This window comes from Mauremys reevesii, linkage group 1 (genome assembly GCF_016161935.1).
Source record: "Mauremys reevesii isolate NIE-2019 linkage group 1, ASM1616193v1, whole genome shotgun sequence".
NCBI lineage: Eukaryota > Metazoa > Chordata > Testudines > Geoemydidae > Mauremys > Mauremys reevesii.
The window spans coordinates 236,944,092-236,968,731 of NC_052623.1; the positions used below are offsets into that span (position 1 = coordinate 236,944,092).

The following is a 24,640-nucleotide window of genomic DNA, read 5'->3' on the forward strand; positions in this document are numbered from 1 at the left end:
CTTTCAACCCACCACAAAACCCTTTATGCCTACTCTGTCTTCCAACAATTTTATCACTAATCTAAAGGAGCTGTGGCTAGCATAGCATTTAACAGTTTCTAATCACTGATGTGTGATGCTTTCTTTGAAAGAATGGTTGAAAATACATGTCAGATACACTCTCTTTTCACAAAGGCAGGCTTGGTTTAAAATCAGGGGACTAGAAGCCTGATATTTGTAAACAAGCAGACTTTCATCATCGTTTTGCACTACTAGAAAAAATAAAATTAAGAGCAGCCAATCTGAGACTTTATTCCACCTATGCTGAGTGTTTTATATTTTGCCTGCAGTTTCAATTTGATATCGTTGTGTTCTTAGCTTGCTGTTCTAAATTGTTGTGTGCAATTAAACAGCTGCTTGTTCTATTTCAGTGCTGGGAAAAGTGATTCCTGTGTAAGCCTGTGGAAAATGCTCCAGTAATTAAATGTTCAGGTTGCATGGTATAAATCCCACTTGAGAAATGCTAAAGTTAAGGTTCCTGTGCTGTTGATTGTCATAAGCTAGATACCATAAAACAAAGAGTAATACATTATTTACCTACACAATTACCCAGAGAAATAGAAAGTGGCTGAAATGAAGTTGCTGTTGGAAACTTAATGCAACATCTTAAAATCACAAAGAATGATGAAAGTGATTAACAGTCTTTTAAATGTATTTTCCTGAGTTTTTTTTTTAAAGGAAACAAAGCAAGTGGGGTGGATTATGTGCTTAATAAGTAGACCTTTAAATTCAGTTCACATGTTAAAATAAATCTCAATACCCTAACAATTGATATGATATACTCCTCCTGTCTTCGTTTCCCATGAGATTATAATTACTCCTGCCCTCTCTTTTGTTAAGAAAGTGCCTACCAGGTGATACTGGAAATAAATAATTATAGTTAGTCCTAATTACACTTTGAAATTCATTCCTCTGAATGGGTGAAGAGGGATAAATACATTCCTTTTACTGCTGCTATTGTGTGGCTAGAGAAATTCTATAGCATCAGATCCTCACACCTAGCCTCTCTTCTACAAAGTTGGGTCAATAGGGCTGTAGCACACAGATATAATGGGGGAACTGTATCTTGGCAACAGTAGAGAACAGAAATTTCAACTTTTGTCCAAAACTAAAACCAGACAAATATGGCACCTTCTTACTCAGCAGATCTATGTCCTTTATGTATCTAGTGTTGGATTTGTTGACTTTATGGCAAAAAGGGGCTTCTAAACACCGTTTTACTCCTGTTTTCACTATGCAGCTGTCTCAGATCCAGAGGAGCAGTGCTATGACATCAGCTTTGGAACAATCTCTAGGAGAACCCCTTCCGTGGGTCAGACCTCCCAGGGTAGTGGTGTGCAAAGTTGGGAGTGTGGGGGGATGAAGAAATTGGGATCTCACAGCAGGGGCGGCTCCAGACCCCAGCACGCCAAGTGCATGCTTGGGGCGGCATGCCGCAGGGGGCGCTCTGCCGGTCACCGGGAGGGCAGCAGGCGGCTCTGGTGGACCTCCCGCAGGCGTGCCTGTGGAGGGTTCGGTGGACCAGCGCACTCTCCGCAGGCATGCCTGTGGGAGGTCCACCGGAGCCACGGAACCAGCGACCGGCAGAGCGCCTCCCGCGGCATGCCGCCCTGCTTGGGGCGGCGAAATATCTAGAGCCGCCCCTGTCTCACAGGATCCACTAATAGCAGGAGCAGGGTAAAAACAGACTGCGTATTGTGAGGCAGGATGGGAGTGGGATTAAAAAAATAGTCCCCCTGAGCCACAAAAAACATGAGAGCCCTGGCCAGCAGCCTTCACTGTACGGCCAACCACCTCCTCAGGCAGTGCCATTGCCAGCAGCAGTGCAGAAGCAAGGAATTACTTTAGATGATAAATAATGGAGGGCTGTAACAAATTCCATGCATGGTAAGGGTTTGTGTGACTGCAATAATTTGCACAGCACTGCCCCGGGGGCGGGGGGGGACGGAAGGGAGGTCTCATTCTTCCTCCAGGGCAAGCCACGCGACGCCACTGCCTCCTTAGGAAGGAGCTATGGTCGTTCAGCAAGTCTAATGGAGGCAAAAGTTGTTCAGCAAAAATTGCTAAGACCCTAAAATTAGATGTGGCTGGGGGAAGAGGGGTTCCTTCTGTGATTTTCTCCTTACCTGAAGCTAGGATATTTTTGAGAATTTTGCTGTGTGTATTTTGTAAGACAAACTCTCTCTTGCGCATTGTCCCAGAAGCAGCCTTTGTGCTGGTTGGGTTGGGCAGGGAGAATGTGCAGTGATGTCAGAAAGGGCTTCTTTAAATCCTATAGAAAGTTTTAGGGCATTTACCCACAGAGCGTGCACAGAAGTATCGTTCAGCCAATCATAGCTTCTGTTCATTTTTAATTCATCTCTCCATCCTCTTATTAAACTACCTGCTCTTCATTAAGTTTCCATTTTTGCTGTACACCCAGTTCAGAAAAGTTTAGTAAATGTATAGTTACAATGAGAGCACTGTATTTTTTCAGTTTCTCCTAACTCAGAAATGGGTAAAGGTCCATTGCGTTTGTGAAATTGTAGTGCTTTAGTATTAAAAGAACTCAATAAATGTAAGAATTAATTTTCATCAGATTATTTCACCCGTGCATTTCCAGCATATGCCACTTTTTCCCCCTCTACCTCATTTTGGGAACGAAAGGGATACAGTGAGTGACACTTTTGAAGAAAGAAAGAAACAGCTCAAACCAATGTTGTTTAGAAATCTTTGATGATAATAAATCAACCAAGACAACGTAAAAGACAATGTTTCAAGTGCCACAATTTCTTTGTTATGAAAGCTGAAACTTAAAAGCAATAGTTTACATACTGCAGTTGCTGTATCCATTCTTAGTGAGGATTTCCACAAAAGCTCCAGGATGTGTCTGTTTTTCATAGGAGAAGGTGTATAATTTAAATGGCTGTGATTTGTATATGCCCAGAGAAGCAAACAGTAAACATCACATCACAGTGTAGATGTTAACTTTCTGCAACTGAATTCCCATATTTGATTTCATGACAACTGAGTAAAAGAAAATACTCTGGGGATATAACGTAAATATGAGACTCAATGCCAGCTGTCTTGATTTGGGTTGTTGTTGTTTTCTTTGTAACTTAAATATATCTTGGTCTCAAATCTTTTTACTACATTTATAAGGATTCATATTCCAAATTCAGGAGCCTTCCTGCACACTGAATTCTCACTTCAGTGGCAGTCCCAATACAGACTAGGGCCCTCAGGTGCACAGTAACTAGCCAACTATAGTACTATGTAAATATAAAACTCTTAATACCGTGACTGCATAGCTGTTCACTTTTTTTTAAATATATAGGGCTCAGTAACATGGTTAGCAGTTTTACTGTGACATTACTAATAAAAAGAACTCCTGTCTTCACTTGTTAAACTTTCAGTGATTTACCTTTTCTTTTTCCCCACTCTTCTCCGGAAGCATTAAACGGGGATCCTACGTTAGGATCAGGTGAGAATATCCCACATGCTCAGTTTCCTGTGACTGCAGGAGACAGGCAGTGGTGGGTCCCACTCAGTGTTCCCTCCCTGTCTTTCTGTGTTTTCCTCCATCCTCACACAAAGCTATTCCCTTTTCTTCTAATGTCTTTAGTTGGGAGAAAAAAGTAGTTGCTTCCTTTAGTTGATCCTTATTTTCCCCTCATATTTCAGCAGGTAAGACACTGCATGATATAATAGTAGCTCAGATCAAGTATAGTATAAAAGTGTCATCTCTGAATAGGGTAACCAGATGTCCTGATTTTATAGGGATAGTCCCAATATCTGGGACTTTTTCTTATACGGGCACCTATTACCCCCTCATACCCTGTCCCAATTTTTCACATTTACTGTCTGGTCACCCTATCTCTGATACAGCCCATATTTGGGGAATGACCTCAATATTAAGTCTTCTCCAATTTAATTATTATGCTATTAATGAACAAAGTGAGGTGCAGGTTCAATAGCGTAATGTTTTTAGATGGCTCTTTATCAAATTATTGACACACTTCCCACTTAATATTTAAATTTTCATTGCTCCAAGTGCAGAATACAGGACCTTGAAGTATTTGAGCAATGCTACGATTCTAGCCATAAATCTTTTAATTTTACATAGACATAAGTGCCTCAAACATATCCAAGTTTCCTTGCTGGTTAATGAATCCGTCTCCCTCTACTTAGCAAACTGAGGGTTGGGTTTTTTTTGTTTGGTTGGTTTTTTTAAAGAATTGGCAGTGTCTTACTGGTTAACATGGTTTCTGTATATAATTAAGCTCCATTTCAACTCAATAATAAAACCTCATATTGAAATGTTAAGAGATTTGATATGTGACATTGCCCAATTTGTGTGCACAGACACACACACACACAGTAACGCATATAAATATAAACTAAAGTGTTGCTGAAATTGCAAAAAGAAAATTTTCCCAGAGTATAGTAATTCTTACTTCATATTATCCCCAAAAATGTTTCATCTGTCTTGCTTTCTATATGGTGTCCAGCTCCTGAGCTTTGATGGTGCATGACCTGACAGCCTCAATGTGTTGCAATTACTTTAAAATACAAACTGTTTTCGGGTATTGCAACACAAAAATGTACAATATCCATGTACACCAAGAACAATCACAAGGCTGACAAAGGGCCATGCATGCAATGTGTATTACATTTTACATCAATAATTAGATCAGTGTGCAATTTCTTTTCTGTGGATAAAAGAAGGGTAACTTATGGTAACTCACCTGGAGTCTGTTCCAACGTTTTTCATGCACCCAAACAGGCATTTTGGATAGGCAAGGGAATGCAGAATTCAGCTGTTCCTGAACATCTCCTTTTTTCAGTTTTAGGATGTTTATTTGGTTAGAATTGTGCATTTATCTTTGAAAAGAATAATTACAGAGATAAGAAAACAATTAAAAACTACCTCTAAATTAAGAAACATTGGGGCAAATTCTCTGCTGCCGTAACTCCACTGAAGTCCAAGAGAGTTACACAATTGAGCCCGTAAGCTTTACTGATTTGCCGAGGAATTACTCCATGAAGCCCATTTATCTTGGTTGATACTTTGTTTGTTGAAATGTCTCATGAAATATTCATTATATGAAAAGAGAACTTGGAATGTTTTTCTACTCTAGCTAAGAGGACTATTGTTGTAAATTTCCCGACACTGCCGAAAAATCTGGGCATGCCGCTCTGGCTGATGTTATTGGGGTTCTGAGTCTCCTCTCGTATTGTTAATTGGTGTAAATCCAGAGTAACCCTATTGAAGCCAGGGGAGTTACACTGATGTGAAAGGAAAATTGGGTGCAAACAACTGTCTCCTGTGTTTACTCTGAAATGTTACCCTTTCATTATTATGTGTCCTCAATTTCCCTTGCCGCTTCCATCGGATGGTATTGTTCCGCTCTTGTACTACACTGTTACGGGTGCAATTAAATGACTGTCCATCCCAGAGGTGGCTGCAATATGGTTGTGCCAGCTACTGGTTGGCAATTATGCAGTTGTGAGGAGAGAGGGGCTGTGAGGATGCAAGGAGCCATCGTCTCCATGAGTGGCTTACCTAAGGGCCAGGCAGAATTGCAGGCCCCACGCTTCGCTAGGTACCAGGGTAAACCAGAGTAAGTGAGAGGAGAAAATAGCTACCCAATGACCTTAGTCTCTCCTTTCCTACTCCTCTAAGGTACCCATCACCCCGTAGGCAGGGATCAGTGGGGAGGAGGCAGACAGATTGCTCCTTCTGTTGCCATTCCCCCACTTGTTCTGGTCAGCTGAGCTGGCTGGTCATACAGAATGCAGTAAGTATGCTTTAAATCAAAACTGGAGGTCTTTCTAGAAGATTGCCAGAGCTCGACCAGCAGTTATTGGCTTGAAACCACAAATGCTGGGTGAAATTCTATGGTTTGTGTTATGGAGGAGGTCAGACTAAGTGCTCCTAATGGGCCCTGTCTGGCCCTAAAATCTATGCATACCCAGGAGTTCAGAGAGTCACTCTGCCCCCTTGAGACAGCAGCTGTCCCAGAGACCTTAGAGTCTAAGAAACTGTCCCAAAATCATAGCCCGTAAAGTGGACTGGGATCCTTCCACATGATGTGCAAGTTACTACTTTCTCTGCACAGAACCATTTATTTCCTGCCCCAGTTCAAATACTGTGTAAATCTTATTCTTAATATTTCAGTTAGTGGTTTTCATATCCTGCAACTAAGAAACGGAGGTATTTAAAGGGACAAGTCTGTCCAGTTTCCTTCTCAAAACCATGGTGCACTCTATAAAGGGTAGAAGTGGCCAGAAATGTTTAAACTGTTTGTCATAGCAGACCACTTAGGTATTTGCTTGAGACAAAGAGGGCCATGTATAGTCATAATATTATTATAACCAAAGGAGTCTGGAATCCATTACATGTTCTGCTGCCTGCTCTGTAATCGGGTTGCAGTTTTATGCAGGGAGAGGAAAGAAAACCATAAATCTCAGAAACAGTAACTCTGATGCAACACCGTTATTCTAACTCAAACAGTGAGTGGATTGTACAGGCCAACTAACAGAGATTTTTTCTTTAGTATGGAAACCATCTGAGGGGCATTCAGTGGCCTGTGTGGACTGAATCCAGGGCCTGGTTGACGTACATCCACAACACAAACCAACACCATCACACGTGGCACCAGCCTCAGAAAAGAAGTTAACGACTGACTGAGACTAAACTACTCTCACACCTTAGGGTGGTCCCTTCAGATCAGCACTGATGTACATTGGCAAGACCTTGCCTATGCTGCTTATTACTGCTGCTTATTATTTACCATGCAAGCAATCTCTTTGAAAATACACAGATCAGACTTCAACCAGCAGCAGGTAAACCATTACTACTGTGCAACAACATACAGGCCACACATGTAGTGCAGAGAGATCCGTAATTTAAATGGCAGAATCAAAAATGTATGAATATTGACAAACTGTACTCTCACGCCCCTGTGAATATTTATTAAAAATCTGTTGAAAATGAGGTCAGATTGTGGTACTTATGCCACACCCCCGTATGGGGGACAGGGGGTGGTGCAGGGGTGCACCAACCCACGAGAAGCACGCGAGAGAGACTGCCTTGCTCCTAGGCTGGCGGTCTATCCGGGGTTGTGCTGTGCATTAGCTGATCCAGAGGGCCCAGATTAGCATGCTGGCCCTACCCAGTGGGATGGTGCAGAACGGGGCTGAAGCTAACACTGTGCCTTCATTCCATTCCCAGCACCCGCCTCCATCAAAGCAGCAGCAGTGAGCAGATCATAGGGATTGTTGGTGTAATGGCTCCTGAGTGCCTCGCGCCTGGTGTGCGGTAGAGCAAGGAGCACATACAATCGGGCCCAAAATGAGATCAAACAGATACGATTCGATAAAATGTAATTTTTCAATGGTCTGCTCTGAAATTTTGGTGTACCTAAGCTTCATTCTGGTTCCATACAACGTATCAGCTGTTGTCTCTGCTCACAGCAGTTTAGACTGCTGGTTGCCACCGCTATACTCCTTCCAGTCAGGAAGGTGGACCTGTCAGAACTCAAATGTATGGTACTTCACTATGTCCTGGCGGGCTGTAGTCCTCAGAGTAGGCCAAAGATGATACTCTATTGTCAGCAAGGTGCCCTGGCCGTATTAAATGCAGAGGGTGAGGTGCATGACTGACATGGTTCACATGAGGGCACTGGCTCCCCTTGTGCTAGTGGTGGCAGCCATGTATGGGGTGGTAGGTGCAGAGGGAATTGCTGATATGGGAGCTAAGGAATGGAAGAAGAGAGGGCGGGGAAATAGTTGAGAAGTGGCACAAGGGAATGAGGGGACCTCTTTCACTTGTTTGCATAGAGGTCCATAGAAAAATTAATGTAATCCCATACATGGGACCTACCCATATGACAAAATAAGCAGAATTTGGGCCATTTTATTCTAAATCAGAATAAAAATAGACAAGAAAACCTCAACTTGTGCATACACTGAATCCCCACATTAAATAAGGGCAATAAAACTAAGCAATTGTAAGGTGTAAAATAACTGATCAGAAGGTGATTTACTTTGTAATAAATTAGCTCTGCTATTTATACATACCTACACACACACACACACACGTAAACCAAAGCCACCTGAATGTAAAAACAAATTAGAAAACTAAGTCAGCTTGGTGGGTTTGATGCGAGAGAAGCTGAAGAATTAATTAAAAAAAACAGGAGTACTTGTGGCACCTTAAAGACTAACAAATTTATTTAAGCATGAGCTTTCGTGAGCTACAGCTCACTTCTTCGGATGCATAGAATGGAACACACAGACAGGGGATATTTATACATACAGAGAACATGAAAAGGTGGAAGTATGCATACCAACAGGCAGAGTCTAATCAATTGAGATGAGCTATCCTTAGCAGGAGGAAAAAAAACTTTTTGAAGTGATAATTAAGATGGCCCATAGAAGGTGTGAGGAGAACTTAACATAGGGAAATAGATTCAATTGGTGTAATGACCCAGCCATTCCCAGTCTTTGTTTAGGCCACAGTTAATAGTATCTAGTTTGCATATTAATTCAAGTTCAGCAGTTTCTCTTTGGAGTCTGTTTTTGAAGTTTTTTTGTTGCAAAATTGCCATCTTCAAGTCTGTCACTGAGTGGTTAGAGAGGTTGAAGTGTTCTCCCACTGGTTTTTGAATGTTATGATTCCTGATGTCAGATTTGTGTCCATTTATTCTTTTGCGTAGAGACTGTCCGGTTTGGCCAATGTACATGGCAGAGGGGCATTGCTGGCACATGATGGCATATATCACGTTGGTAGATGTGCAGGTGTACGAGCCCCTGATGGCGTGTCTGATGTGATTAGGTCCTATGATGGTGTCACTTGAATAGATATGTGGACAGAGCTGGCATCGGGCTACCATACCATACAGCTGGGTTAGTGTTTATGTTGTATGGTGTGCGGTTGCTGGTGAGTATTTGCTTCAGGTTGGGAGGCTGTCTATAAGCGAGGACTGGCTTGTCTCCCAAGATCTGTGAGAGTGAGGGATCATCTCTAAGGATAGGTTGTAAATCTTTGATGATGCGCTGGATTGAATCTATTTCCCTATGTTAAGTTCTCCTCACACCTTCTATGGGCCATCTTAATTATCACTTCAAAAAGTTTTTTTTCCTCCTGCTAAGGATAGCTCATCTCAATTGATTAGACTCTGCCTGTTGGTATGCATACTTCCACCTTTTCATGTTCTCTGTATGTATAAATATCCCCTGTCTGTGTGTTCCATTCTATGCATCCGAAGAAGTGAGCTGTAACTCACGAAAGCTCATGCTTAAATAAATTTGTTAGTCTTTAAGGTGCCACAAGTACTCCTGTTTTTTTTTGCGGATACAGACTAACACGGCTGCTACTCTGAAACCTGAAGAATTAATGTGATTTAAAGTCAATGCCTAGTACCAAATGTCAGAAAAGGCTAACCAAACACATTTCACTGTATGGTCAGCCTGGTCTCTTAAAATCCATTATGCAAAAATAATGCATTTGGAATGCAAACTGCTATTCTTACAAGGAATCTAATATCTTTGCAAGAGACTGCACAATGCAAAACAAACTAGAGCAAAATTATTCTAAGATGGCTCCTAGAGAAATAACTTATCTGCTCCAAAGCCCTGAGCCTGAAACTTGTTGCACATCGGTAGAGCCCTTCCACCTGCACAAAGTGCCACTGAGGGGAGAGGAGAAAGGAGTGGGAGTTTCTAACTGTGCACAAACATTGCAGCATTGGGGCTTATAGGTTCAATCCTGCAAGGAGCTGAGCATCTTTGCCACCCTAGTGCCTGAAACCACAATAGTACATATGAGAAGACCTGCATTTTTTAAATTGTCATTTGTATTAACATAATTAAAATAATTTTAACTATTCACTAGCTGCTATTAGCACATGAGATTAAAGCAATATGTTGAGGTTCTCCCACACTGGTGCAAAACCAGCCAATCCTATAATGTGTGTACAGCAGATGCCGCTTCCTTGATGTACAAGTTCTTCTGTGTAAGTTGTTCATTTTGTGTCTTATTCTCCTGTTTCATTTACAGGCAAAAAGAAAGGCCATATAAAGCAATGTTTTCATTTTTATACAGTTTTTGCTGTCCACAAGATTCGTGGATTTTTAGGTGGGTCTGGCTGTAACAACTCTGTTCTGTTCCTTGAAATAGGAACCCGTTGTCTGCTGGTGGCCAGCTGCTTTGAGTCTTTCATCTGACTCTACTGGACCTTTATGGACTGTTTTTGTTGGACAGAATTCAGATCTGCCTAGAGTTTTTCCTGCTGCCCAGCAGGGATCCAATCTCCCACTAAGACCAGGTGTATGGTATCTAGCAGAGATGAGTTTGATCAGGAGATCATTGCAAGCATCTGGACAGCAATGTGTACCTAGAGAATGGTGTAAGTAATATGCCTAGCACAATAAGTTATAGGCATTTCAACCTGCTCATGGCTTCCAGGAGACCTATCCTGGTAAGCCATTTGAGATAGGGGATTGGAGCCCCTTGGGTCAGGCTCGCCCACTATTTGAGAAACTGCACTGCCCTGATAGCTCAGTGGTTTGAGCACTGGCTTGCTAAACCTAGGACTGTGAGCTCAATCCTTGAGGGGGCCATTTGGAGATTGGTCCTGCTTTGAGCAGGGGGTTGGCCTAGATGACTTCCTGAGAGTCTATGATTTTATGCCCATACAAACTTAGAGCAGGGAGGGAAGACTTGGGCATTAGGAGTGCTGTTGGGGAAGGCCAGTGCCCACAGAAAAACAATTGTGTGCCTAACTGGTTACAAGACCTGAACTTTGCACCCCACTAGGCCAACAACAAGGGCAGAGCACAGTTAAGATTCACTGGTACGTCTCAAAAAAAAAAAAAGTAAGGTGGGGATCAGAGGGAGGGACCAATCTGTCCTATTGGTATTAACAGGCATAAAATTAGAGCAAGTGAAAAATCAGGCTCTTAATGTTAAAGAAGCCTGCAAATATTAAAGATGAAATTTATAAAAAAATAACTTGTAAAACTGTATGGGCATAGAAATGCATGGGAGAAGGTTTGTGTACTTGGTATATTTAATCACTAGACCTAATAAGCTGCAACCTCCTGGGATTCTTTTTTACAAGTTCAAGTGTCTTAAAAAACAGTGAAAATTCAGCTCTGAATGTTCACCACCCTTAATGTAACATAAGCTTGTTTTCTTGCAACTGGAGTTTCTAATGTCAGAGACTAAAGCCAGTATTTCTAGTGTTATGGGTTTTATTTATTTAAAATCTTGACGACTTTGTCATCGTGGTCAGCAGACTTTTTTTTCTTTAATATATATAATGCAAGCGTATTTGTGCATAATATTTTTCCTGTACAAAGTATTAAAAAAACCAGAGTGCCTTGTGAAGCATAAGGCTAATGGGAGATAGCTGTAGGGATTTGTTCTGTGAATTGCATGGTATTTTGTTTTACCCCGCTCTTTGCCTCTCCATCAAACTGGGACTGCTGCATTCAGCAGCATTTCACTCACAGCCAGGTCCATTTGTTACTTTGCATTAAAAGCCTTCTGTGATTAAACTAAATATCCATGTGGCCATCTGCTTGTGAAGTATTGTCAAAAAATGGCAACTAAAATTTTTTAAAAGGATAATTTTAAAAGTCTGTTCCTGCCTATGCAGACTGGGGGGAAAATATAGTGAAAATCAAGTTTGACCACCACCCACACTTGCACTTTATATGCCATTCCCAGCAGGTGTCTTATGGTCTGAGTGTGAGCTTGGATCCACTGGTATGAATCAGAAGTAGCTATTGTATTAACTGGAGTTATGATTAATGTGAAATCAGAGTCAAGTCCAATTGAGTCTACAGCTGGATTGCAGTTGGGTCTTTTTTGTAATGTCATATCCGTATTTAATTACCCCCACAGGAACGAGGAGTGTCTCATTACTAACCTCATCACCAAATGTATCACTGTCTCCATTAGATAAAAGCCATTTACCTTCTGATTATTGTCTTTGAAACATATCAAGAGTTGCAGCACTCAGTGCATCTTACAGCCAGTGTAGTTTGGTTGCTAGTACTTTTTCCTACCCTTTTGCATCTTGCTGGGACCTAGACACTAAATAGTTCTTTAGAGGCACATACATCTCTTTGAAGTTCTACTTCACATAGAATAACAAAATTGGAAGCTGTTTGAAACTCCAAATTTTGCTGCTTAAATGTCACAGTAAAACTTGAAATCAAGCCCAGCCACTTCAAGTACAGCTGAGTGCAACAACTGAACTTCAAAGAAAAGACCCACATACCTCATTAGAAAAGACCCACATACCTCATTCAGTTTGGCCATTGATCTCAATAGCACTTCAAAGAGGTCCTGGTTGGCTGATTTCAATTTTATTTTGCATTTAAAAAGCTAAAATCAGGCATTGACAATCACTCCCAATTTAGCTTTTGTAAATACAGACTCAACTGGAAATCAGAGTAGCTGCCTCTGAAGTGCTATTGAGCTGGAGCGCATCGAGAGCATCAAAGAGAAATACTAAGGCACTGGATTGCTCCCAGAATTTACATTGGATTGTGTAGCCTCAAATTGCTGAATCAACTCAAACCTAAATTAGCAGTGACCAAAAACTTACTGTTGGCACAGTATTAGATGGCCAGTGCTAAACCAGTGGGCAACCTTAGCTATGTCCGCTGTTATAGACTCATAGACTTTAAGGTCAGAAGGGACCATTATGATCATCTAGTCTGACCTTCTGCACAATGCAGGCCACAGAATCTCACCCACCCACTTCAGTAACTCAGACATAGGTTAAGGGTTTGTTATAGAAGTCCTCAAATTGTGGTTTGAAGACCTCAAGCTGCAGAGAATCCTCCAGCAAGTGACCCGTGCCCTATGCTGCAGAGGAAGGTGACAAACCTCCAGGCCTCTGCCAATCTGCCCTGGAGGAAAATTCCTTCCTGATCCCAAATATGGTGAAGCACACACCCAGTAGCAGTGCAGACTTAAGTGAAAGCCCCTCTCCTAAAGAGATTGCACTCTAAAAAGAGAGACAAGTGAGCGTGACAAAGAGCTGTGTGAAGAACTGATTCTTTGGTTCACTGAGAATTCCAAAACATTGAAGAATTGTTTTAAAAATTTTGGCAAATCAAAAATTCAAAGTGCTTTGTTTTGAGTTGAACAAAATGCATTTCTATTTTATTTTTAAAATTAAAAAATTGAAGGAAATTTCTAAACAAAAATCCTTTGGAACTGGTCCCTGATTTTCAAACTTTGTCTGAACACCCTACCCAAGAGATCTTTTAAATGAGAATGAAAAGCAGAAATTGGCCCTGAGTTGGGAAAACACACCAGCAAGGCTGCTGACTGAAAGCAGCAGATGGAATGTTTGCAGTGGGATTGCAGAAAAAGTTGAGGCCAACTAAGGTTGGGGGGGGGGGGGAAGAGTTAAATATATTTACAAAACATAATCAAAGTTCATTTAAAATAATAGGCAGCGAGCAATACATTTCTCAACAAGATGATGTAGCTTTCTGTAATCAACTGTGTATCATAGTAGAAAGATATATTGCATAAATTGGGAAAATAAATTTAAAACCAATATTTAAACAAAGAGCCATATTATAATAGAACACCTTTTTAGTCATGTTTTAGGGCTTGATCTTGCAAAGTGCTGTGCATTTGGCCTTGATCCAGTAAAGCACTTATGCACATATGTAAACACACACTTTAATTTCACATGCATAAAGGTATCAATACGACTATTCATGTGATTAAGGGTTTTGCTGGATCTGGTCTATTATGCTCAGCACCCTACAAGATCAAGCCGTTAGGGCATTCTCCTGAAAAGGACCCTGGTCCATCTGCAGAAATGGAAACCATGTTTCTTTAACAAAGGTCTCAAGGGGTTGACGCACAAGGTTGTTCACAAGTAATTTGAGATGTGTACTAATGGAACATTCAAGCACACTACTGAGCCAGATTCTATTCTTGCTTGCATTGGAGTAATTACAGAGTGACTCCTTGCACTATAGAGTGGTGCTGCAAGGGAGAGCAGAAACAAGCCCAAAATACAGTCATGCTTTATTGCTATTTAAATTCATTACTATAATGTAGGGCAATTTAAAGTAGTAATTACATCTGTGATTCATCAAAAACTAAAATTAAATAATCACTTCTATTAAGCATGGCTTAGCAATATCAACTTTATGCAATGTCATCAGAGCTGGTGTTGGTCCCAGGATGAGTAACACCAGGTGGGTGAGATACCCTCTTTTATGGGACCAACTTCTGAAGAAGAGCTCTGTGTAAGCTTGAAAGCTTGTCTCTTTCACCAACAGAAGTTGGTCTTGGTCCCATAAAATATATTACTTCACCCAGCTGGTCTCTCATCAGTTTTAATCATTTTGAGCAGACTCCGAGCACGCGAGTTCTTTTTCGTTGTTTCTTCAGCTTTTCATCTCTCAACAAAGATGTTGTGAGTCACAAGGAAACTTGTTGAATACGGTCCATTTTTTCACTTTGAATTGTAATAGTACATCTCAGCCCAATTTTAACTGAAAATAAGCCCATCTTGAGGGAATTTTGTTTTGAAATTGTCAGGCCTTTGCCTTTGGTGTCACTGAAAGTGTCTCAAATTTATCATCTGCTGGAATTAGATCAACAAAAACGCTGATCAACAAGACTGAAACCACCTAGAACAATGCTTGTCTATCGGTATTTTCAAGGCATCATTTCAAATAAATTGCATGGGAAAATGTGACTGCCGAATAATCTCTCTCAAGCTCTGCAGCAGTAATATGTTGTGACTAAATGAACCATACTATTTTCTGTGAACAAGTGAGCCAAGATAAAATCATTGACAAGTCTTCAGCTGAAAATACAACCTAACTATGGTGATGTCTGAAACAAAATCACTTAGGGCCAAATTCTGCTACCACACTAAGGCTGGTGGGACCTCTTAGTCTGGGTTCAAGAAGACTACTGCAGAGTAAGATATTGCTCAGTTTATAGCAGAGTCCATTAATCATACTAAACACTTACCTAGAGATGATGTAAGCCATAGTTTTTTGTAGATGAAAAGTGCTATATGACGTGTTATAGCTGGAGCAGTAGTGACACCTGTTGCCAACCCCTTTCTATTATAAATTCCTTTATGTAACTTGGGCAATTTTTACCCAGTCGGATTGAAATTTTGAAGGTTTGGTCACTGCTTCAGGTTGGATTTTTTGGGAAAGTTTGACCAAAAATGGTTCAGCCATTTTATAGAACAAGGTTAGAGAGAAACAAATGATTTTGCAAATGTTAATTATTGTCTTTACTTTTTTATTCCAGCTTTAGCACCAACTGAGTTTGGAGCAGAAACTTTAAAGCTATCTATTAGGTACTCATATATCCCCCCCCCCCATTACTGTTGTTGGAGCACCTCACAACACTCTCGTGATGTAGGAAAGTGCTATTTATTTTCACTTTACAGATGGAGCATGGAAGCACAGATGAATAGATCCTCTAAGGTATTTGAACACCTAATTCCCACTGAAATCAATGAGTTAGGGCCTAAATACAATTGAGGATCTGGGCCAAAGAAGCTAAGTGACTTGCCCAAGGTCACACAGGAACCCTGTGGTGGAGCAGAGATTTGCATGCAGGTCTCCCAATTTCCCAGTAACACACTAACCACTGGGCAAATTCATCTCCATCAGATAGGCCAATAGTCCTAGGATAACAGAGGTTGCCTTTTGCTGTCCCTGTAAAAGGCCACTCAGATTTTGCTAAATTATAAGCAATAGAAAAATCACAATTTAACAGTGGGAATTAGGAACACGCACCAGCACACATACACATACACACACCCATCATTCAGTGCCCTCAAGTGGCCGGTCCACAAAAAAGAACAGCTTACTACTGCTACTGTTGCTGGCTAACAGCTATTCATTTAGTTCAAGTGGTAGAGGTCTGGGCTGTGGAGCCAACAGTCAAACCCTATTAAGCACACATGCAGAGGGTAATTATGATCATTGCATGAAGAGCAAAAGGCACACAACAATCATGTACAAACATAATACAAAGGGACAGAGGTACAGTGTGATCCAAATACTGTAACCATGCTCATTAACTATATACAATATGCAAGGGCTAGCTACATATATACATACACAGTGCTCCAGCAGAGTTCTGGAACATGAAAGAGAGTGAGGGTACTAGAGGGCTCACAAACTATTTAAAGAGACGCTACTCAACTCACCATGAGCACCCATTGCAACACGTTGGCTAAGAGGGCAAAAGTGATCCTGGGAAGCATAAGGAGGAGAATACCAAGTAGTTGTAGGGAGGTGTTATCATCACTGTTTATGACATTAGTGAGACTATTATTGGAATACTACTATGTCCAGTTCTGGTGTCCACACTTCAAACAGAATGCTGTCAAATTGAAAATGGTTCAGAAAACAGCAACAAAAGTTATGAATTTTGGAAAATTTGCTTTACATTAAGAGTCTTGAACTCAAATCTAAGCTCTTTAGTTTATCCAAGAGAAGGTTAAGCGATGACTTCATCACAGTCTATGAGTGTATACTTGGGATGAAGGTTTCTTGATGTTTTTAGGCCTGTTTAAAGTAGCAGACAACTGTATAACAAGACCCAGTGGTTGGAAGCGGACACTATACAACTTCAGATTAGAAATGAGGTGGTGGTTGTTTTTACCAGGGTAATTAACCATTGGAACAATTTACCTGTGGGCATGGTGTATTCTCTGCCACGTTCAGCTTTAAATCAAGATGTTCTCACACACATATGCTACAGCTCAACTAGATGCTGTGGGGCTGATGCAAGAATCACTAGGTGAAGTTCTGTGGTTTGTCTTATGCAGGAGGTCAGACTAGATGATCATATTGAACCCTATTAATTTAGCTAGGGATCTGTGGGGTTGTGGAGTAGAGAGTTTCCAGCAGATTCCCAGCCACTTCAGTTTTTTCTGGCCCTGCCCACATGGCATCCATATCAGGTCTGCAGACCTGTGAGAGAATGTGGATTAGCAGCTGCACAACCTTATAAAATCTTTTCGATTGTTTTGTTCCCCACAATATGTTTTTAACATGGAGACAAACATATGTTCCCCGCCACCTTATCCCACAGAGTTGCTGGTTTTGCAGCTGCTGCATAATAGCAACTGATGTCAATGGGAGTATGCAGTGATTACATAGTCAGACTATAGAATGTATCAATCTGAAAACAGAGGGGAAAATTCTGCTCTCAGCACCACCTGCCAAATCCCAACTCTAATATTCTGCATGCACAGAAATCTGGGTTATGGGGTTTCTCTCTCACACATATATATATATACACGCACACACACACAAAAACACAGACACAGCACACCAGGAGTCTTCATAACATAGTGGGTATGGATGTCCATGCGCACTCGCGTGTGTGTAATATTTGTAGAGTGTTGAATTATTCATTCTGAATTTTTACTTCCTTTTGTAACTCATCTCACATACTAAGCCAACACCTGAAACAGCCAGCCATCCCAGTGTAGTTGCAACAAATAAATACTCCTGATGTGAAAAACGGATACACAAGTTAATTGCTAATAACAAGAACAAACATGGAACAACAACCAGCTGGCAGCTATAATCATTCAAAACAAAATCTCCATACTTCATAAATCCTCATTCACACCAAGCCAGACTCAGTAAAGCACCTCAACCAAATGCTGCTGAATAAGTGAAATATTGCAACAAAAACTTGTTTTTCTTTTGTGTCTACTTCTATTGTGACTCAAAAAGAGTTTCTCACCAGGGGCCGGGCCATGCCATGCATTGATTTATATGCATAGATCCTAGTCCAGCCAAAGGGAGTTTTACACATGGACAAATCAATACTAAGATACAGCCCTGAAACAGTTTTTAAAATAAACACAGCTCCATTGCTGGAGTCAAAGAGCACTCTTTGTAAAGAGAGCAACTACAACTGGGGTCTCCTCAGAAAACCTAGTTTTCCTTCTTCCCCCTCTTCTTCCTTTCCTTCTCCTAGTGCATTAACACTCAACACCTAGATTATTTCATCTATCCCTCCCCATGGATCCAAGTGCACCTCTCCTACTCCCTTTCCAATATCTCCCCAGGGTATGGTACCACTTCCTGAAACCATACAGGGATAAAACTAAACTTCCATCTCTCCTATTCCATTGCCACTTTTCCTCCCCCTATCACCAGTCATAACTCCACTTTCCTCTCTCCTCGCACCTACGCTGTCACCAAATCGCTTGTCGTTGCCCTGCACCACACTTCTAAAATCCATCTCTACTACAAAGTTGATATAAAAGCTATTGGGAAATAAGATATACAGAGAGTTGCTTTCTGACCCTAACTACATTTTAAGGCAAAACCAAAACAAAACTATTTGATTCTATATGCAGTCCAGATGCAAACAAAACTACAGTAGACATAGAACATATGTGATCATATAGAAATGGGTGCACAGGTCAGATAAGTCTGCATCGGCAGTAGTCTTGATTTAAAAAATTAGGTGTTACATGAATTTCAACGTTGAAAGATATAACTGATTTGCAGTCTCAAATACAAGATCTGCAATTATTTAATTTAAAAGGATTAGTTTTAGGTTTCTTACTGCTAAAAAGTGACAGTTAATTGAGTATTATATAAAAAAATGGTCAGAGGACGAACAATGAGTGTCTCAGCCTGCATCTCACACACTGAAACCTAGCTCTTACCCAAACAATTACTGAACTTACCCCTTTTGCTTAAGAGATTGAGAGAAAATGTGAACATGATGTTCCTCTTAATACTAAAATGGAAATGGAGTAACACAAATAATGGTTCTTTATTCCAAGATAGGCAACCAGCCACCCTGGGATTCACAAAAACCCCGCTCTGCGCTGAACCCTGCAGGCACCTAAACTCACATAAGATCTACAGCAGAAGTTCCCTGGGTGCTTATATTTCTGCCTCTGTGCACATACACTGCAGCCTGAGTCTATGCATCTGGATGCCCAAATACCAGACCACAATGCATGAACTGGGGGAAGAGAGGCATTCCTCTGCCCAACTCGCCTGTGAGGCTTGATCCAGTAAGCATGCCAAGAGCTCACCTCCCAGAGCAGGTCCCCATAGGCAAGCTCACCCAAAGCAGCCAGGGCAGAGGGGGACCACCCTCATAACTTTTAGCCCAATGGTTAGAGTACTGTTGCCAGAGCCTAAATATCGGACTTGAGATGTATTAGTTTTGATGAAAGCTTTTTGGGAAGGATTTTTGGGTCCAGGGCTTTCTGGAGAGACTCTCACTCTAGAGCCTGGTGGTGAGGGCACTGGCCTGGATGGTAGAAAACTCAGGTTCATACCCCTGCTCTGCCTGGGTCAGAATGCTCTAGGATCTGAATTCAGAGCCAAGTTTGTCATCCCAGATCACTCTGAATCCAGCAGAATACACATTTGAAACTGGGTCTTCCACATTTCAGGCCAGCCTCCTAATCACCAGGCTACAGAGTGCAAAAGTCAGTCTCTTTCCCCCTCCCTAACTCAAGAAGTGCAAGTTGCAATCCAAAAATGAACATTTTGACAACTCCATTTTCATTAAAATGTTCAAAAGGTGACAGTGAAGATACGGATGTAAACTCAAGGGCAAAATTAGAATCTGTTTGTATTTACAAAAGGGCCAGATCCTGAGCCAGTATAAATTGGTATATACTCCATTGACTTCATTGGACCTGCACAAATTCACACCAACAGAGGATCTTACCCACAGTTTCGAAATTAGAGAGAGAGAGAGAGAAATGAGGAGGGAAATGCATGTCTGTTTTCCCTGTGCAACTCTATTGACTTCAGTGTCCAGAGTACACAGCTCAGGAAGTGAATGAGGACTGTTTGGTTCATAATACCTATAATTTGGAGAGACCATGACAGTCAATTAATGCTTGAGAATACCCCAGCATCAATAAAATACATAATGGGTAGATTATATATTCCAATCAGTGGATTTGCAGAACTCACTTGAATTTTTACGCACTCCATTGACAACAGATGAATTACAGTACTTCCAATTCCATGTTGGCCAATAAGGGCTGGATGAACTGAGAAAAGGAAGGAAATAGACAGATAGATACCTTTCATGAATCAAGCATCAACTGTTACTGAACAGAAGATTTTTTTTAAATCTACATTTTAAAAAATTCTACTCTGCAAAGAACAAAGTGCTGAGAGGATATGTTACCAGGAGTCTCCAGCATGTCTGTTTGCTGCTTGAAAAGGGCTAGCATCTCCTGCTGCTTATGTGTCTCCTTTTCCTGTGCTTTTCTCCTCTATCCCTGTCAATTCTGCCTGCCCCATGCTTGGTATCTGAAGCATCAGAGGGTGGGAGGTGAACCCACATGAATACACCTCTGAACTCTGGGGCTTTGCTGACCTAGGATTGCATCACATGATAGATTTTACTGGCTAACTTTGGAGCTTGGCTTTGAGTCAACAGCAAAGTAGCATCTCAATGAATTGTCCATTACATTTAAGCTGAGAGTATGAAAGAGGGCCTTTTCTCCCACCCATATTTGAATTTTACCTGGGACAGCATGCTCTTTTAAAAAAAGTCTTTCCTACTCTTCAGTATGCTGCTTTCTAATTTAGTTTTTAGATATACACTCTGGGTCCAGTATACAATAGTTCTGCAAATATGAAGAACACCTGTATATTTTATATACTGTATATATTTTAAAGTCCTTTTGTGGAAATACATTTACAAAATATGTGATATAGGCTTTGGGATGATCTGAAGTTAGAGACATTCAGAAAATCCAGTCTTCATAGACTCTCAGGGTTAGAAGGGATGTCAGGAGGTCATCTAGTCCAACTCCCTACTCAAAGCAGGATCAATCCCCAACTAGATGCCCAAATCCCTAGATGGCCCCCTCAAGGATTGAACTCATAACCCCCTGGGTTTAGCAGACCAATGCTCAAACCACTGAGCTATCCCTCCTCCCAGTGTAGAATGGTCTAAAAGATTATTGCAATTTTCTATTATATGTAATGAGATTGGTATCTTTTGAAACCAGTGGAACACAGGTACCTAAATAGCTTTGAGACTCTGGGCCACAATCCCTGACCTGATCAGCTTAATCTAAATAGCTAAGAAACAGTGGGAGGGAAACTAGAGGTGAACTGGCCTGACTCCGTTTACACAGGAATTTGGTGTCAGTAAAGAATGGAAACCAAGTCCAAGTCTCAGTCTAGTGCCCTACCTAGCGGACCACACTGCCTCAGGTACAGTGGTTCTTTGAAACGGCCTCTCAATATTCATGCTTCTAGTGCCACTAAACTTCAGCAATTTGGTAGAAAAGCTGTACCCCTTTGGGACTGCACAAGTAACCCTGATTGTTTGGAGCTGACATAAGAAACTATGCAATCCAACCACCTTAATCTCTTCTTTCTATTGCTAGCTGCAGGTGAGGGCATTCAGTTACTGAAGAGAGCTTTTCCTTGATTCTTCCGCCAGCATCTCCTCCTTGCTTATTATGGCGCTTGTAGATTCTGATCGCTTTGATAGTTTGAGAGTAGTTTTGGTGCCCTGTGCAGTTTAAATTCCAGACCACCTCTGGCTCAGCTCCAGAACAACTTGTCTGATCTAGACACTAAAGACCCAGAGGAAAAAAAAATGCTGTAGGTCCCGTACATATTACAATGATCCACTCAACTACCCTACGGAGAGTCATCTCACTACATTTCAGAAATATGAATAATTTAAAATAGCCCAGTTCTGACTTTGATAATTCCCTTGTATCTTGACTTTTTTTTGTGAAGACATGAAACATTAACTACAACCTTCTTTAGCTGAGCAAGAGGTCTGGCTTCATTACATATTATCTCTATTCAGTTTGGCATACTAGTTCTGTAACGGTTTGACAAACCAACCACATTAAATTAAGGCTGTCAGAACTATACATTCAAATGTCCCCACCTGATCAAGCCAGTTTTCCTTGTGACCCCTGTGAATTAAATGGCCATGTTAGTTATTTTATGACCACTATACTTTAAAATGCATGATGATTTCTCGACGTACACAGCTGGATGAGTTAAGGACAAAATGTTTCAGCCTAAATGAATTTCCTTGCTTTGGGCAGCAAGGGCAGGACTTTAAGGATGTGATTTTCAAAGCCATCTAAGAGATTTGGGTGTCCTGTTCCTATTAAATTTCTAATTCAAATGTAAAAATGTGATTTAAAAATCTCAACTGAAATATTTTAAACCTTTTTTCCCTTGATAATATTCTTTAATGGGGGAAGGAGGAGAATTTCTTGTCATTAAAAAACTGATAATGTACTCAGCGAGCCAAGAAACCGAGAATTTTTAGGTTTTTCAGCAAAATACTCCAGCATTATCTTTCATGTCCGTAAGTCTCCTTCATCTGTTTCGCTGTTCAATACATCTCTGTTAAAGTTTGCATACTTCACATTTATTTAAAGTCTCAGAAGTTCTGAAAGGGAAGTCTGAACTTGATACATTTCCTTTCTAAAAAACTCTCAGCTGCAAACCAGATGAGGGACTATCAGATGAATACCAGTTAAAATTGATTTACAGCTACTTGCCTTTCAAAAATTCAGGACCCAATTCTGCAACCCACGTTCACAATGAGTAACTTATTCATGCTGGTAGTCCCATTGACTTCTCACTGCTACTAATTGCATGACAAGGCTGCAAAATCTGCCCCTTCATTAAGTAAATATAGAAAACTGGATTCTGTGTAGTTTCATTTTTTTCCAGCAGAGAAACCTGGGATGTATTTAATTGGTGCAGATATAGCCATTTCCAAAACTACAGAGGCAACCTATTTTCTCTTTTACAATTGACTTATCCTTAGCTAACGCCAGGACAAAATGTGGTCTACCATATTAAAGATGTACCAGTTATGCTGTGCAATTCATGCTGTTAGCAGTAGGAGTTTTCTGCACATAGAGGACTGCAGGATCAGCTGTCCACATTTAAAAACACAATGAAATATCAATGTAAAAAGCTGTCTATTCTCCCAGTCAAATTTCAGTCACTGAAGGGAATTATCCGCTCCCTTCATGTGCATCTGTAATTTCCATTAATAGTAAAGGGTGTTATATATGCACATGTTCAGAGATGACCAGAGCTTGAAGGTATTATCTACTGTAAACAAACGCTTTACACAGTTCATTGGGATTCCGTGAATCTTCTGCGTATTAAAAGAGCACTTGCAGTAGACTCAATAGATTCGATTATGCAGTATAAGGAAGTACCAACATAATCTAATTACCTCCTAATGAAGAAGTCAATGTGTTACTCAAGCTATTAGCGTGGGAGCTTTAAGTAAACTCAATTTATTTCAGTACATTAGGAGCCAAATATTATGAGTCACATAGGCATGCAGGGAGGTCACTGATTTGGTCCTATGTGGGGGATTACGTTACTTCCCTCTGCCAGCTACCCAACCTGCAGAGTCCCTACCTGCACACACCTGCCCTGCACTCCCAAATATGCCAACCAGGGAAATAAGCTGTGCCAGCTACAGGGCTGATACAGGGTACATCCCCTTTCCAAGCAGGAGATAGCTGACAGGCAAATTGTGGCCAAGTCAATCTGTTTCCTAGCCTATTCTATGGCTGCACTGCCCCACACCAGGCTTGTGACAAAGTAACAATTATTTCATAAAAAGTAGAAGCTGTTGATACAGATACAAAATATTCTTCATACAAAAGCTATTTTTAACCTTAGGAGTTAGCAAACATGACCAGACCCATTAGGAGCCAATCATAAGTGATTAAACTATACAGAGGGCCAGATCCTCAACGGTATAAATTAACATAGCTTAAGTGACATCAACAATTATCAGCAGTTGAGGACCTGGCCCTCATTATTTAACTGGTTCTCAGGGTCAGACTCAGCCTTACAATGGTGTAACCAGAGGTGAAAGTAAGCTGGTACGGGCCGGTATGGAGGACCAGTAAGAAAAGGTGCAGCAGCTACCGGCAAAAAAATGGAGCACTCTCTCCCTCTCTGACTCCACCTCCCGGCTTCAGCAAAATTGAGGGTCCGGGAGCCCAGCTCCACGAATGTTCGGGGCCAGGTCTCCCCACCTGCTGCCCCCCGCACCTCCCCTGAGTGTGCCCTGGCCCCCCCTTTGCTGCCCCCATGCACCTCCCTAGGTCCCGGAGCAGAGTGTTTGTCTCTCCCTGTCCCCTGCAGCGCCATGCTGCCTGCCTGCATTAACTGCTGCCACAGGGTCCTAGTGCCCCCCTCTACTATTGCCAGGGCAGGCTGCCCTTCTCCCTTGGACCCTTTCATTTTACAGTGGGACCCTCCACCAGTACAGCCGCCCCCCCCACCCACAGTCACTGCTCTTGCCCCACGCTGAGCAAGGGGCAGCCCCAGTGAGGGGCAGCAGCAGAGAGGAGGCACACATGTGATGGCAGCCGCCCCCGCCACCACCACCCCGGCATGGCACCCACCACAGGGGAGGCGAGGGGGGTTCCTCGACCTGAGAGGGGCCCTAGGAGCATGTGCAGTGACAGTGGGGGGGTGAGTCTGCTGCCGGGGGGGAGAAGGGGGTCTCTACCCCAGAGCTCGCTGCTGCCAGCAGGGAGAGGGCTGGGGGGAGTCCTTC

General features: G+C 41.6%; 1 protein-coding gene across 7 annotated transcripts in view; it reads left to right on the forward strand.

The window, feature by feature from the left end:
- Window positions 1–11,591, forward strand: part of SHISAL1 (shisa like 1) — a 280,247-nt gene extending 268,656 nt beyond the window's left edge. For 5 of the 7 annotated variants that reach the window (XM_039519534.1, XM_039519535.1, XM_039519536.1 and 2 more), the window contains 2 exons: window positions 3,473–3,502; window positions 6,579–6,796. In XM_039519534.1, coding sequence (XP_039375468.1) covers window positions 3,473–3,502; window positions 6,579–6,594 — 46 coding nt within the window. In that variant the 3' untranslated portion in view covers window positions 6,595–6,796. Of the gene's footprint in view, window positions 1–3,472; window positions 3,503–6,578; window positions 6,797–10,204 lie in introns of those variants that run through there. The other 2 variants (XM_039519539.1, XM_039519540.1) reach the window with 2 other exon arrangements.
- The last annotated feature ends 13,049 nt before the right edge of the window (window positions 11,592–24,640 follow it).